Genomic DNA, 14,762 nt, shown 5'->3' with positions numbered 1-14,762 from the left:
TATATATATATATATATATATATATATATATATATATATATATATATATATTAGCTTTTTAATAGTTTTATTTTAATTGCTGTTAATAGCAGCACTGATAATGCTGACACGTTTTCTCATCCGGACATGCCATTGTGTGTGTGTGTGTGTGTGTGTGTGTGTGTGTGTGTGTGTGTAGATGTGGAGCTGCTTTCGGTGGAGAGCACTAAAGCGAGCTGCTGGGTGAATCACAGACTGCGGGCGCACGAGGAGCAGTGGAAGGATGACGACTGCACCTTCTGTCAGTGTGTAGACGGAGAGCCACACTGCACCGCCATGGCCTGCAAACAGAGCTGCCAGAACCCTGTTAAGATCCCTGGAGAGTGCTGCCCCTTCTGTGAGGGTACGAACACACACACACACACTCACACACACTCTCTCACACACACACACACACCACACATGCGCACACACACTCTCTCACACACACACACACACACACACACACGCAGCCCATTAAAGCTCAGACTGGCAGCACACACTGACGTGTGCTCAACAGCGTCGAGCAGCAGGCGTCTGCAGACTACAGAAGCTTTGCCTTTTACTGCTCCAAGCAGCCAAATGGAAGCCACCTGCTGGCCTTAATTATACGTTATTATTTTCTGGAAGAATTATTAGTCACACCTCTTTAGCTCTGGACGTGCCAATACGGTTGCAATTGATGCTCGTTGCACATGTGGCATCCCAGCGTGTTGCTCTCAACAAAAGCACCTTCGTTGAGGTTCGACGGCTTGGTTTGATTTCGAGGTGCCAGAAGAAATCAGAAAAGCAGTTTTTTGTAATTTGTTCACGCTAAGGCGGTTTTAAACACAAACGGTTCGCCACAGATGAGGAAGATCGCTGCACGGTAATTGCAGCTGTGTTTATGTGTAATCAATACAAACTGGACGCTTCTGTTTGCAGTTAAACTGCACTGTACGGATGCGTTTGGAGCGAACGACCCCAGGAGCGGCTCACATGATCGGAGCCAAACAACAGATGACTCTGAAGTTTCACTTCGGCACGCAGTTCTTGCAACACGCACCAGTTGAGCCCATGAGGATGCATTTACCAGACACATCTGAGTTTGCATCATAGTTATAAATCTGAGAAAAGATTCAATGTGAAATCAGTCTCTTTAAATCGTTAATTTATGCTCCTTTTTGTGAATCTAATCAGTGCATGCTGTTCTAAAGAAAAATTGCTGTATAATTAAAATATAGGAGCTATTGGATAATGAATTAGCAGTGGGTGGTGTGACCAAAATATTATTACCCAGTATGAGTCGATTAAATGTCAGAAACTATATATATTCCCAGCTAACAGGGAATGTTCTGAAAAAGTTATTTTAACATTTTAAAGATTCTTTTAAAGTAAACAAACGTTCTTCCAGTAGCATTAATAGAATGTTTGTTCAGAGTTATTGAGTCTTTAATAATGTTCTCAAAATGTTATTTATGCATCGTTCATGGGAACATTGTAGTTGACCATTCGTCTAACATTTTTAAATGTAACTACTTGTTTCAGAACGTTCAGAGAACATTCAAACGTGACGATGTTTGCGAAATGATAAAATGCTAAACATTCCATTAATGTTTGCATAACAAAAGAATTCAAAGTTTTGAAAACAACATTTTGTACATTCAGAGAACATTCAGAAATAAAGTTTTCATAACATAATGGACATATTCAAATTTTTTTTTTTTTTTTTTAGCTGGGATCATGATACAGTTATTTTTGTTAAAAATTAAATTAAAAAACAATTTATATAATACACAACCATGTGGGAATGCCCATTTTTTTTGGATAATGAATTAGCAGTGGGTGGTGTGACCAAAATATTATTACCCAGTATGAGTCGATTAAATGTCAGAAACTATATATATTCCCAGCTAACAGGGAATGTTCTGAAAAAGTTATTTTAACATTTTAAAGGTTCTTTTAAAGTAAACAAACGTTCTTCCAGTAGCATTAATAGAATGTTTGTTCAGAGTTATTGAGTCTTTAATAATGTTCTCAAAATGTTATTTATGCATCGTTCATGGGAACATTGTAGTTGACCATTCGTCTAACATTTTTAAATGTAACTACTTGTTTCAGAACGTTCAGAGAACATTCAAACGTGACGATGTTTGCGAAATGATAAAATGCTAAACATTCCATTAATGTTTGCATAACAAAATAATTAAAAGTTTTGAAAACAACATTTTGTACATTCAGAGAACATTCAGAAATAAAGTTTTCATAACATAATGGACATATTCAAATTTTTTATTTTTTTTTTTAGCTGGGATCATGATACAGTTATTTTTGTTAAAAATTAAATTAAAAAACAATTTATATAATACACAACCATGTGGGAATGCCCATTTTTTAATAATTTAAATATGAAAAAGACTGGAGTAGTGATGCTGAAAATTCAGTTTTGCATCACAGGAATAAATTACAATTTACAATATGTTACCGTAGAAAACAGCTATTTTAAATTGTAATAATATTTCACAATTTTACTGTTTTTATTGTATTTTTGATCAAATAAATGCAGCCATGGTGAGCATAATAATGTGCTTTGTAAACCATAAACCAACTGCAGATATTTCATGCACTTCAGTCTGCAGATTTTAGCTTTCTGAGATGTTTCCTGTTTTTCATATTTCTGATAGCGATGTATATTGCTGGGAAAAAAACCCAGGAACTAACTAACGTTCTCTTCTAGAGCCGTCATATGAGACGGTGAGCCCGCTGCTCTGCCCACCGTTGGAAAACTGCTCTCTCTCTGGGCATGACTGCCCATTCGGCTTCCAGCAAGACCCTAGCGGCTGTCTGCTGTGCCAGTGTGTCAGCAGTGAGTGCAAACACACACATACACACACATACAAACCCATGAGAACAGTGTTGCGTGCAAACCGCTCCAAAATACTCTCAAGTCTGTGTTTGAGAAAGTGCCAACGGCCCGCAACACAAGCAAACACTGACTCTGGACATACAGAGCGTGTCCAGGAAATAATGATCTCAGACACAAATCCACCTCACAAATCTGCACCATCACGACTGAAATTAATCTGAAAGTTTTTCCCATGTGAATTGAAGTCAGTATCAGAGGTCAGTAGGACGTTTGGGCATCACAGAGCTCATGGGATTGTGAACTGCTTCAAATCATTAAGTGTAGTTCTAAGAAAACATGCAAGAGTCTGGGGTTTCTTCACCACTAGCAGCATCGAAAGTTTTGCAAAAAATAACTATATTTGAATTTAGCAAGTTATATGCATGAAACAAAAGTACACATGTTTAACAGCTTTTACTTTAGCTGACTTTCTGTGTTCTCTAATGACAGGGTTATAATAATGTTAACAGAGGGTTAAATATGACATCAGCACATGGTTAAAATAGTGTTAAACCAAGGCTAAATGTAGTGCTAAACTCTGTCTAAAAAGAAGTGTGAGATGTTGTTTAAAGGTGAAGTCATAATGGGGTTAAAATAACGTTGACCCAGGATTAAAATAATGTTGACTTGGGGTTAAAAGTGACCTTGGCACAGGGTTAAAATAGTGTTAACCCAGAGCTAAAAGGGAAGTCATCATAGGCTTGAAATAATGTTGACTTGGGGTTAAAATAGTGCTAACCCAGAGTTAAAAGGGAAGTCATCATGGGGTTAAAATAATGTTGACTTGGGGTTAAAAGTGACCTCAGTGCAGGGTTAAAATAGTGTTATTCCAGGGTTAAATGTAGTGCTAATCTTTGTCTTGATAAACGTGTGAGATGTTGTTTAACCCAGGGTTAAAATTGATGTCATCATGGGGCTAAATTAATGTTGACCCGGGATTAAAATTACGTTGACCCAGGGTTAAACAAAGTGCTAAATTCTGTGTAAATAGAAGGATGACACAAATTAGTTTGACTGTTCACTCATCATCTTTTGTATGTAAATGACTATGTTTTTCAGATGAAACCTGTCCTGACGTGTCCACGTACTGCTCTCTGGAGTGTCCCCTGGGTTATGAGAAAGACAACTATGGTTGTGAAGTGTGTGAATGTAGTGTATCTGCACCAAAATGCCGCCCCATGACCTGCAGCAAGACGTGCCCTTATGGATACATGTAAGTTTATATCTCTGTTCATGACCAGTAACATCTAAGTATCTAAGAATCAAATGTCCTTAATTCTAAGAAATATAATTTCTGCATGTATTCATAAACTTGTCACGTGAGGTAAGCATTGAGTAAGGTTATGATTAGTTAGCTGTTGCTAATTAACTCGCAGAGGGTAAGGTTAAATAACTCTCAGAAGTAAAGGCTGTTAGCTCTTTCAGTGTGAAATTTAAAATATATATTTTTAACCCAGGGTTAAAGTAATATTAGGGTTAAAATACTGTTAACCTAGGGTTAAATGCGGTACTAACCTCTTGAGTGTAAAAAAGTGATGTCAGTGGAGGGCTAAAATAGTTAACCCAGAGTTAAATGTGATCTAATCACTGAATTAAAATAGGGTAAAAGGTAGTGCTAGCCTCTGTCTAAATACAAGTGTAAAACTTTGTTTAACCCAGGGTTAAAAGTAACATCAGCACAAAGTTCAAATTGTTAACCCGATGTTCAAATGACCTCATCACAGGGTTAAATTAGTTTATAAGTAACCTTATCAGTGGGTTAAAGTAATATTAACTACTAAAAGTAAAATTGACCTCATCAAAGGTCTAAAATAATTTTAACCAAGGGTTAAAAGTGACCTCATTACTGAGTTAAAATAGTGTTAACCCAGGGTTGAAAATGACATCAGCACAAGGTTAAAATAGTGTTAATCCAGGGTTAAATGTAGTGCTAACCTTTGTCTAAATACAAGTGTGAAATTATGTTTAACACAGGGTTAAAAGTGACATCATCATGGGGTTAAAATAATGTTGACGCAGGGTTAAAAGCAATGCAAACCTTTGTCTAAATAGAAGTGTGAAACATTGTTTAACCCAGCATGGAAAGTGACCTAATCACAGGGTTAAGATAATGTTAACCCAAGGTTAAAAGTGACTTCACTAGATTAAAATAATGATAACCCAGGGTTAAAAGTGACATTATCATGGGGTTAAAACAATGTTGACCCATGGTTAAACACAGTGCTAACCTCTGCCTAAATGGAAGTTTGAAAAAAGTAATTAAAATAATGATAACCCGAATTACAATGCTACGTCCTGTCTAAATGCAAGTGTAAAATATTGTTTAACCCAGGGTTAAAAATGACCTTATCACAGGGTTAAATTAATGTTTACTCAGTGTTAAACAGCGTGACCCCCAGTAATCCGTAACCCTGGTCAAACATCTGGGCGCTTTGCTCTCCTCATAAGGAGCCAGTGCTTTCATTTCAAAACCATCCCTTCATTTCAGCACAACGATCAAATGCACATTGACACAAAAGCGTCTGTATGTGAGCATGTGGTGTGATTCCGCTGGTATCTGAACAACGAGCCCCCAGTGGAGGATGGAGCAGATAGATTTTCACTGGAAACCCTGTGTCTGAGCTCCCTCAGGGGGGCCGGAGGGTTTCCTGGATCACTTCAGAAGAAGTTTGAGTCCTCTGAGCCTTGTCTCTCCATCTCACTCTGGAGGAAATCCCTGTTTATAGTGGCTCATGTTGAGATCATCTTCTGCTCCGAGTGTGCTTGATTCTAGCGTTTATTGCTAGTAAGATAAACAGATACAACAAAGATCTGGAAACAAACCCAAAGATCATGAGCATTTGAATGAAGATGACCCTCTTCTGTTTCTAAATTATCTGCAGCTGGTTGAAACAAACCCCTTAAGTTCAGAAAGCCATTAGAGATAATGTGTTTATAATTAAAGGTTTTCTTAGCTCTTGTTCACTTAATTTTGTCCAAATCAGGCCTGATGTGATTACAGTAGTGATGATTTAAGATAACCACATTGTGCACTTTAAATCCAATGACATATTACCATCAAAATAAGGGAATTTTTAAAGTTAACATATAAAAGCTATAAAATGCACATTTGTATGTCTGTTTTAGGTGCAGTAGTATGTAATATATAATGCAACACATGAACAATTTGTGGCATGATTTGCTAAAGCTCTTTGTTTTCATGTATGCGTAGTTATTAAGTTATTAAGAATTCATCATTCGTCTTATTAATTCTTATTAATTCAAGTGGGATGGGTTACAAAAAGCAACAGTGTGAATGGGAAAATATATTTAAATATTATTTAAAATAAAAAGTGTAATATTATGAATATTTTTGTTAATGTCACTCTACTCTCTGCAATATTTCATTTGTGTAAAAGTAATCCAAAATTTTATGTATGTTTAACCATGTTAACCCAGGGTTAAAAATGGCCCCATCACAGGGTTAAGCTAATGTTAACCCAGGGTTAAAAGTGACATCCGTACAGGGTAAATGTTAACCCAGGGGTAAAATTAACCTCATCAAAGGGTCAAAATAATGTTAGCCCAGGGTTAAATGTGACCTTCTCACAGGGTTAAACTAAATTTAACCCAGTTAAAAGTAACATCAGCACAGGGTTAATGTTAACAGGGGGTAAAATTAACCTCATCAAAGGGTTAAAATAATGTTAGCCCATGGTTAACATTGACTTCATCACAGGGTCAAAGTAATGTTAACCCAGGGTTAAATGTAGTGCTAACCTCTTAAGTATGAGTGAGAAATATTGTTTAACCCAGGGTTGAAAGTGACAACATCAGGGTGTTAAAATAATGTTGACAAAGGGTTAAACGCAGTAATAGCAATACAGCAATACAAGTTTTTTATCTAAACCGTTAAATTCCATTGAAATCTAAATTCTGTTAGCCTGTTAGCTTGTCATTCGCGCCTACCGTTTCTTTTCTCTCTCGCTCCGTTTCTTTTCTTTCTCGCTCTGTTTTTTTCACAAGTTCATCAAACAACTGTGGTAAGTCGGAATTCATTCAACTATCACAGTGAGTAGTGGCTTCTTCTCCAGTTATTGTCACTTGCACCGCTTGCCAAATGTATAGTGTAGCTTTCTCTGTCAGCGGCGAGAGATTCACATGTGATAAATGTAGGGAAATGGTTAGGCTGACAGAGAAGATCTCAGAACTAGAGACACGCATCCTAAATTTAATTGAGGATAGTAAGAATGTGAGGGCCTTAGATACGGCTTTGGATGCTACTAGGTTCGGTTCCGGTTGCTGAGAAATTTGAAAATGCTGGCGAATGCTAAACGTAAATTCAGTAAGATTATTCACGTCGGCACTACTGATGTTTGACTTCGCCCGTCGGAGATGTGGACGAGGCTGTTTACATTGATATTTTATACAGTCGAACGCAGTGTTGGGGGTAACGAATTACAAGTAACGCAAGTTACGTAATCAGATTACTTTTTTCAAGTAACTAGTAAAGTAATGCATTACTTTTTAATTTACAAGAGAATATCGGAGTTACTTTTTCAAATAAGCAACACAAGTTAATTCAATTTATTGATTGGCAGCTCTCCTGTCCCCATGTTGAGAGAAATCAGAAGATGTTACTGTAGTTCTAAAATAAATATGAATATGCATTAATTCATCTCACACACAAAAAACACAGATTCAGTATTCCTCAAAATGAATAAAAATAATGCAACTCAGAATATGACGCAAACCTTCAATAATTAAATGTTAAACACAAATATCCTTTATGTATTTAATCCCATTCTATTAACCAATGTCTTTGCTTCTGACCTTCAATGATCCAGTTCAAGCGTACTAATAAGCACAAATTACTCTAGACGAACATTTGTGTCTTTGTTTATTGCTGAAGTGTGTTGAAATGTCTTCTTCTGTATTCTACTGTACTTTCCCTTCAGCCTGAGGCGCATTCATTTCACTTCTGGTCTGAAAGGCTTTTATATTTGCCAAAAATATAACTTTTTTATTTTAAAAACAAACAAGCAAGCCCTGTCCAGATTTAAAAAGTAACGCAAAAGTAACGTAACGCATTACATTCCATAAAAAGTAACTGAGTAACATAATTAGTTACTTTTTTATGGAGTAACGCAACATTGTAATGCATTACTTTTAAAAGTAACTTTCCCCAACACTGGTCGAATGGGTCGGACTCCACAAAAAAGGGGTCTTAAATCGCTTCCCCGTTGGATTTGACCGGACGTAAAGAAGTATGTGTGGAGTCAGCAGTCGTCCTGACTCAAAGACCTGGTTCTGTGTTTGTGTGCTGCATGCTGTCTCAGCAGTGAACCACTACTGTACTGTATTCATGAACAACAGACACACTGACAGACCGTATAGTGACCTCTGGCTGTTTCATTAATGATCTATGACGACGACGCTATTATTACTCACGCATTAATCATTCATTAGCAGCCCTAATGGTGATCGTTCATGAATCAACTCGTGCGCTTTGAACCTTCAGACTTTCAGATATCTTCTCAGATTTGACTTTCACATTGTGACTGAAACTGGATTTATGTAGGTGGGTCCACTCTTGATTTGATTGTAAAACATGAAACATGATGGCATTTTATTAAATCAAGCATAACTATTGCTATTGTTTATACTGATAGTGGTTTTAACAAACTTCTGAGCATAATTATTAAACTAAAAGTCCCAAATTATGAGACTTTGTGAAGACGCTAAGAGTTTTCTATAAGCTAATAATAGACGATATAACAATTAATATTATCATCATGAGCAGTTAATTGTTCCTTCCTGACCAGAAATAACAGAAATAGTAGTTTCCTCTTCCTGTGAATGAATAATAAATACTTGTTTTTAATTTTTGTGTGATAATTTTGAATAACTGTGTAGTAAAAAATGAATAAATAAATTATTAAGTATAAAATATTAAGTAAATATTTTATTTATTCATTGTTATTTAAAGTGAATAAATAAGAAATAAGTACTTTTAATAATAAAAAAAATTAAATATATTTTTACACACACGCACACTAATTTCTATGTAATAAAATATTAAATATATTATTTTCAGCTTTTATTATCATTTTAACATAAACCTAGTAATTGGTAATTTGTCTTAAATTTAATATTAAATATACTAATATGAATTATTATATTTGTGTATTATTTATTTATTTAATAATATTATAGTATATAATATTAAATATTATTTATTTTATATAAATAAAATGTATAAATATCAAATGTATATAAAATTTAATTTATTTAACATTTTATGTAAATTAAATATTATTGATATTAGGTGACCTAGTGGTTCACTACTACTAATAATAAAAATAATTAAACATTTTAATAGCAAAAACGAAATATATTTTTTTATTAAAAAAATTATGCAATAAAACATATATTTGTTTGTCATTTAAGCATAAATAAATCTAGTACATTTTAACCCAAATATAATTATATTAATTATTAATGTTATATTTAGATATTATTTATTTATAATTTAAAATAGCTGATTTATAATATTAAATATGATTAATATTAATATTAAATAAAATGATGCTGGCTCTAGTTAGTGAGCTCATACTGGTGGTGCACTACTGAGGGCACTAGAGAGGATGTTCAGCGCTGATGTGAGCGTGTTTCTGGTGCTGCTTACATCTGGACTCTTGAAGCTCATGTTCTGCAGAGGAAAACAGAACCAGAAGGCCGTTAAACCGGTTTGAGCATCTGGATCCGGTGTATCGCGCCTCTACAAAAACCAGCTCCCAACGACCAGAAACTTTAATGAATCACGACGTTATACGCATAAAAGTGTCCTGCATTATTACGAGGTATCGCGAGACGTGCTTTCATCCGTCTTCAGAAGTTGAAGTGCATCTGAGTGTTAAGCAGGAATCAAGAGCTGTGCTTTCGTAGCTTCACCAGCAGGTTTATGCTGGTTAGTGCTGGTTGAGCCGGTGGTTTATGTGTGGCTTCTCCTCGCAGGAGGAACAAGCACGGCTGTGAGATGTGCCGCTGCATCCGCTGTCCGCCGTTCACCTGCGACAAACACTGCGGCGGCGGCGGCTTCAGAAAGAGCAGGAAGGGCTGCAGCGTCTGCGAGTGTGAAGGTGAGTGACTGCGCAGAGGTCATGAGGCCTCACTGTACAGAATGTTCCTACAAGCAGTTTATAAATGTCTATACGTGGGAAAATATGCATGGTGAGTCTGGTTTATGTCCAGCATTTAATATGCATTTATATATCGTCAGGGTTATTATAGTTACCTAAAACTAAAACCATAAAAACACGTTTTCATTACTTGAAATAAAATCAATTAAAGAATTAAAATAAAGGAAAAAACAAACAAACTACAAATTATTTTATTTCAGCTATTTAGCTTAACTTGATGTACTAAAATAATTAATCTAATTAAATTTTAAAATATTTAAAAATAACATATAAAAAAATAAAATGCACAACAAAATTGTTAAAACGAACTCAAAGCAAAATTATAACAGAAAATATAAAAATGTCAAATATGAATAGTAACTAGTAGTATTAGTATTATACTATATTAGTATATCAGTGATACTAAAACAACGCATATATTGAAATAAACTTAAATAAAAATGCTTAAATTTTTCGTTTTATATCAGCTACTTGATGTACTAAAATTCAATTTAAAATTATTAAAAAATTAAATAAAAAAAACTAAAGATGACAAAAACAGACAAAATTACTAAAACTTTAACTAAATCAAAATGAAATCAGAAACCATAAAAAAATATTTTCGTTACTTGAAATAAAATAAACTTTAAATGAAATGAAATTTAGTTTGAAATGAAAATGTATTTCAGCTACTTCATTTAGTTTCACTTGATGTGCTAATAGAACTAAAACGAATTAAATTTAAAATTATTTAAAAAATAAAATGTAAAAAGCTAAAGTCGACAAAAGACAAAATTACTAAAACTTTAACTAAATCAAAATGAAATCAGAAACCATAAAAAACAATTTCATTACTTGAAATAAAATAAACTTTAAATGAGATGAAATAAAAATGTATTTCAGCTAGTTCATGTAGTTTAATTTGATGTGCTAATAGAACTAAAACGCTACAATTATTTAAAGACGCTGTTTATTTTGAAAAGAACTGATATAAAAATGTCAACACACACAACAAAATTACTAAAACTAACTAAAATCGAAATGAAAACAGAAAATATAAAAATAACCTAATTCAAAATATTAACAAAAACTCGATACTAAATGTTATTTTAACTCTGTCATGAGAATCTGGTGTGTTTGTGGAGTGTGTTTTAGTTTGTTCACGTCTGCTACGTCTGTCCAGGTAACACTCACTCGCACGCACACCACACACACACACACACGCACACGCACACAGACACACACACACACACACGCACACGCACACAGACACACGTTTTCAAACATCTGGAGCAGTTTTCAGCAAACTGCTTAAATGTATTTAGAGATGAAACCTTCACTAAACACTTTTAAAGAAGCAAACGCTCGCAGACGCAGGAAAGCAGTTGTGTGTGTGTTGCTTTAACTGGTTCATTCAGTTCAGTTTATCCACAGCATAATTATGAACTCATTATTGGCTAAATATCAGACGTTCTGAAGATGTTATTTCAGCTGGAGACTGTAATCAGGGATATTATATTCACATTACACTAATACTCGTATCATATTAGACTGATGTTATCATTGTGATCATACGTTTTAGTTTAGTAGTTACCTTAAAAAGTTATCATATATGAGTTATCATCATTTAACTAAAACCATAAACAACATTTTCATAACTTGAAATAAAATAAATAATCAAATTTATAAAAAAGGCAAAATGTTTAAAAAAGTTGAACTGAAACTAAAACTAAACATGAATAAAAACTAAATAGACATTTGAAAAATCTAATAAAAATGACAAAAACACAACAAACAGTTTATAAATAATAATAATTTACTAAAATGTAATATATCGAAATTAAAGTTAACTTGAAATATTAATAAAACTATAATAATAAAAAGGATTTTTAATTTGGACTATTAAAAGAAAACAAAAACTAATACAAATCACGAAATGAAAATATCAAAATAAAATTGAAAAATATGAATTATTCATTAATAAAATATTAATAAAAACTAGAATAATAAAATTCATTGAACTATATAGACATTTTTTTTTTAAATACTTAAACTTTAAAATTCAATTGAAAATGGAAAATAAAAACAAAACTATTAAAACTATAATAGTATATCAATGATATTAAAATACCGCTGATTGTATTGCAGTATTTTGTTTTGCCATAAATGAGTCAAAAATTACAGCAATGAAAATCTGATCCGTCTCAACATTGAGAATTACAAACAAATGTGACCCTGGAGCACAAAACCAGTCATAAGGGTCAGTTTTGTCAAATTGAGATGTATGCATCATCTGAAAGCTGAATAAATAATCTTTCCATTGATGTGTGGCTCGTTAGGACAATATTTGTCCGAAAATCTGGAATCTGAGGGTGCAAAAAAATCTAAATATTGAGAAAATCATCTTTAAAGTTGTTCAAATGAAGTTCTTAGCAATGCATATTACTAATCAAACATTAAGTTTTGATATATTTACGGTAGGACATTTACTAAATATCTTCATGGAACATGATCTTTACTTAATATCCTAATGATTTTTGGCATAAAAGAGAAATGTATAATTGTGACCCATACAATGTATTGTTGGCTATTGCTACAAATATCCCCCAGACACTTAACACTGCTTTTGTGCTGCAGGGACACATTTTATAAGAAATAAAATTAAACCATTCAGATGCATTACAGAATGATGAAAGTTGTGATGAAAATCCTAAAAAGGTGCACGATTTTATTTATGCAAAATGAATTTTTTTGGGAGGTTTACGGACCAGTTTTGTCAGCTTGTTGCTATGTTTGCTGTCGTTCTTTTCTGAATGTCTTCATGGCTGTGATGCTGATGTTGTGTGGTGTTCAGATGCAGACACCGTCTCCTCCAGCTTCTGTCTGACGGCGAGCGGCCAGCGCTTCGAGGATAGAGACGGATGGCACGACGGCTGCCGGGACTGTTTCTGTCACGCCGGCCGAGAGATGTGTGTGCTGATCACCTGCTCCGTACCCACCTGCACCCACCCTGTGCTCCACCCAAACCAGTGCTGCCCCGGCTGTGAGGGTACGACACTCACAAGAGCCTCTGATATTCACAGAGGCTGCGTTTATTTCATCAGAACCACAGTAAAAATAGTGAAATATTATTATCATTTAAAACATCTGTTTTCTATGTGAATATCAGTTAAGCTGTAATGTATTTCTGTGATGCGCAGCTGTATTTTCAGCATCATTCCTCCAGTCTTCAGTGTCACATGATCTTCAGAAATCAGTATAATATGCTGATCTGCTGCTCGAGAAACATTTCTGATTATTATCAATGTTGAAATCAGTCGTGCTGCACAATATTTTTGTGGAAACTTTGATTTCAAAAACATAGAAATTAATACTTTTACGCATTAAATTGATGAAAAGTGACCGTAAACACATTTATAGTGTCGCAGAAGATTTCTATTTCGAATAAATGCTGTTCTTTTGAACTTTCTGTTCATCTGTGAATCCTGAAAAATAAAATGCGTCACGGTTTCCACAGAAATATTGTGCAGGAAAGTGTGTGATTGTGATGAAAATAGGGTCATAATGCAACAAATCCAAATTATCCTAAAATAGACTCTTTTTTTACGGAAGAGGATTAAAGTCGTTAAATTTCAAGAACAAAGTCTTAATAAAATAAATGTTGAGAATAAAGTCGTTAAATTGCGATAAAAATATCGAGATAAAATGTTGAGAATAAACTCATTAAATTATGAGAAAAGCTTTAAGTTTAGAGAATTTTCTTGGAACATTAGACAGAAATTCCTTGTGAATGTAGATATTCATGATAATCTAATCTAATGTCTGATATCTTTTCATCACTTGCTCTAAAGCGGCTTCTGTGTGGATAAAGACAGACTGGATTATTTAGTCAGTTCTTCATCACATTTCTTCAAAGGTCATTATTTACATACAGAACCATCTAAATATCGTTTTAGTGTTTCCTGATGAAAAAACCTAAAGCTGGCCCGACCAAACTGGTTTCCACTGGTCTGTTTTGATGGTTTTGTGAGGTTTTGTACACTCTTGACCTTGACCTGCAAAAGCATCTTGATTTGAGTAACTGATTTCAGTCTCAGGATGAAGCCCTCACTCGGTGTTTGTCTGTGTGTGAAGCAGACGAGTCGGGCAGCGGGCAGCTGGACGGTCTGGATCTGGTGGTGTGTCGTGCTCCCGGCGGAGAGCTGTTCGTGGAGGGAGAGACGTGGCGTCTGGACGAGTGCACCAGCTGTACGTGTCGACTGGGAAGAGTGTTGTGTGATTCTGAAGCGTGTCCTCCGGTTCTGTGTCACACGCCTGTCAGGAGCAGAGACGGCTGCTGCTACGTCTGTCCAGGTAACACTCACTCACTCACACACTCACTCACTCACTCACTCACTCACTCACTCACACACTCACACACACACACACACACACAGACACAGACACACACTCACTCACACACACACACAGACACACACACAGACACAGACACAGGCACACACACACTCACACACACACACACACACACACACACACTCACTCACTCACTCACTCTCACACACACTCACTCTCACACACAGACACACTCACACACAGACACTCACTCACACACTCACTCACACACTCACACACAGACACACACACACACACACACACACTCACACACACACACACAGACACACACACACACACACACACAC

The 14,762-nt window shown here is 35.0% G+C and overlaps 1 protein-coding gene across 1 annotated transcript in view; it reads left to right on the top strand.

The window, feature by feature from the left end:
- Window positions 1-14,762, top strand: part of LOC107569816 (cysteine-rich motor neuron 1 protein-like) — a 62,542-nt gene that overhangs the window by 39,643 nt on the left and 8,137 nt on the right. The window contains exons 6-11 of the mRNA XM_016255972.1: window positions 179-382; window positions 2,735-2,863; window positions 3,962-4,115; window positions 9,899-10,023; window positions 12,917-13,111; window positions 14,200-14,415. Coding sequence (XP_016111458.1) covers window positions 179-382; window positions 2,735-2,863; window positions 3,962-4,115; window positions 9,899-10,023; window positions 12,917-13,111; window positions 14,200-14,415 — 1,023 coding nt within the window. The remainder of the gene's footprint in view (window positions 1-178; window positions 383-2,734; window positions 2,864-3,961; window positions 4,116-9,898; window positions 10,024-12,916; window positions 13,112-14,199; window positions 14,416-14,762) is intronic.

This window comes from Sinocyclocheilus grahami, unplaced genomic scaffold (assembly GCF_001515645.1).
Source record: "Sinocyclocheilus grahami isolate Dianchi unplaced genomic scaffold, SAMN03320097.WGS_v1.1 scaffold1383.1, whole genome shotgun sequence".
Classification (NCBI taxonomy): Eukaryota; Metazoa; Chordata; class Actinopteri; order Cypriniformes; family Cyprinidae; genus Sinocyclocheilus; species Sinocyclocheilus grahami.
Note: the sequence above shows the minus strand (reverse complement) of the source record. Positions and strands in the feature narration are given on the sequence as shown.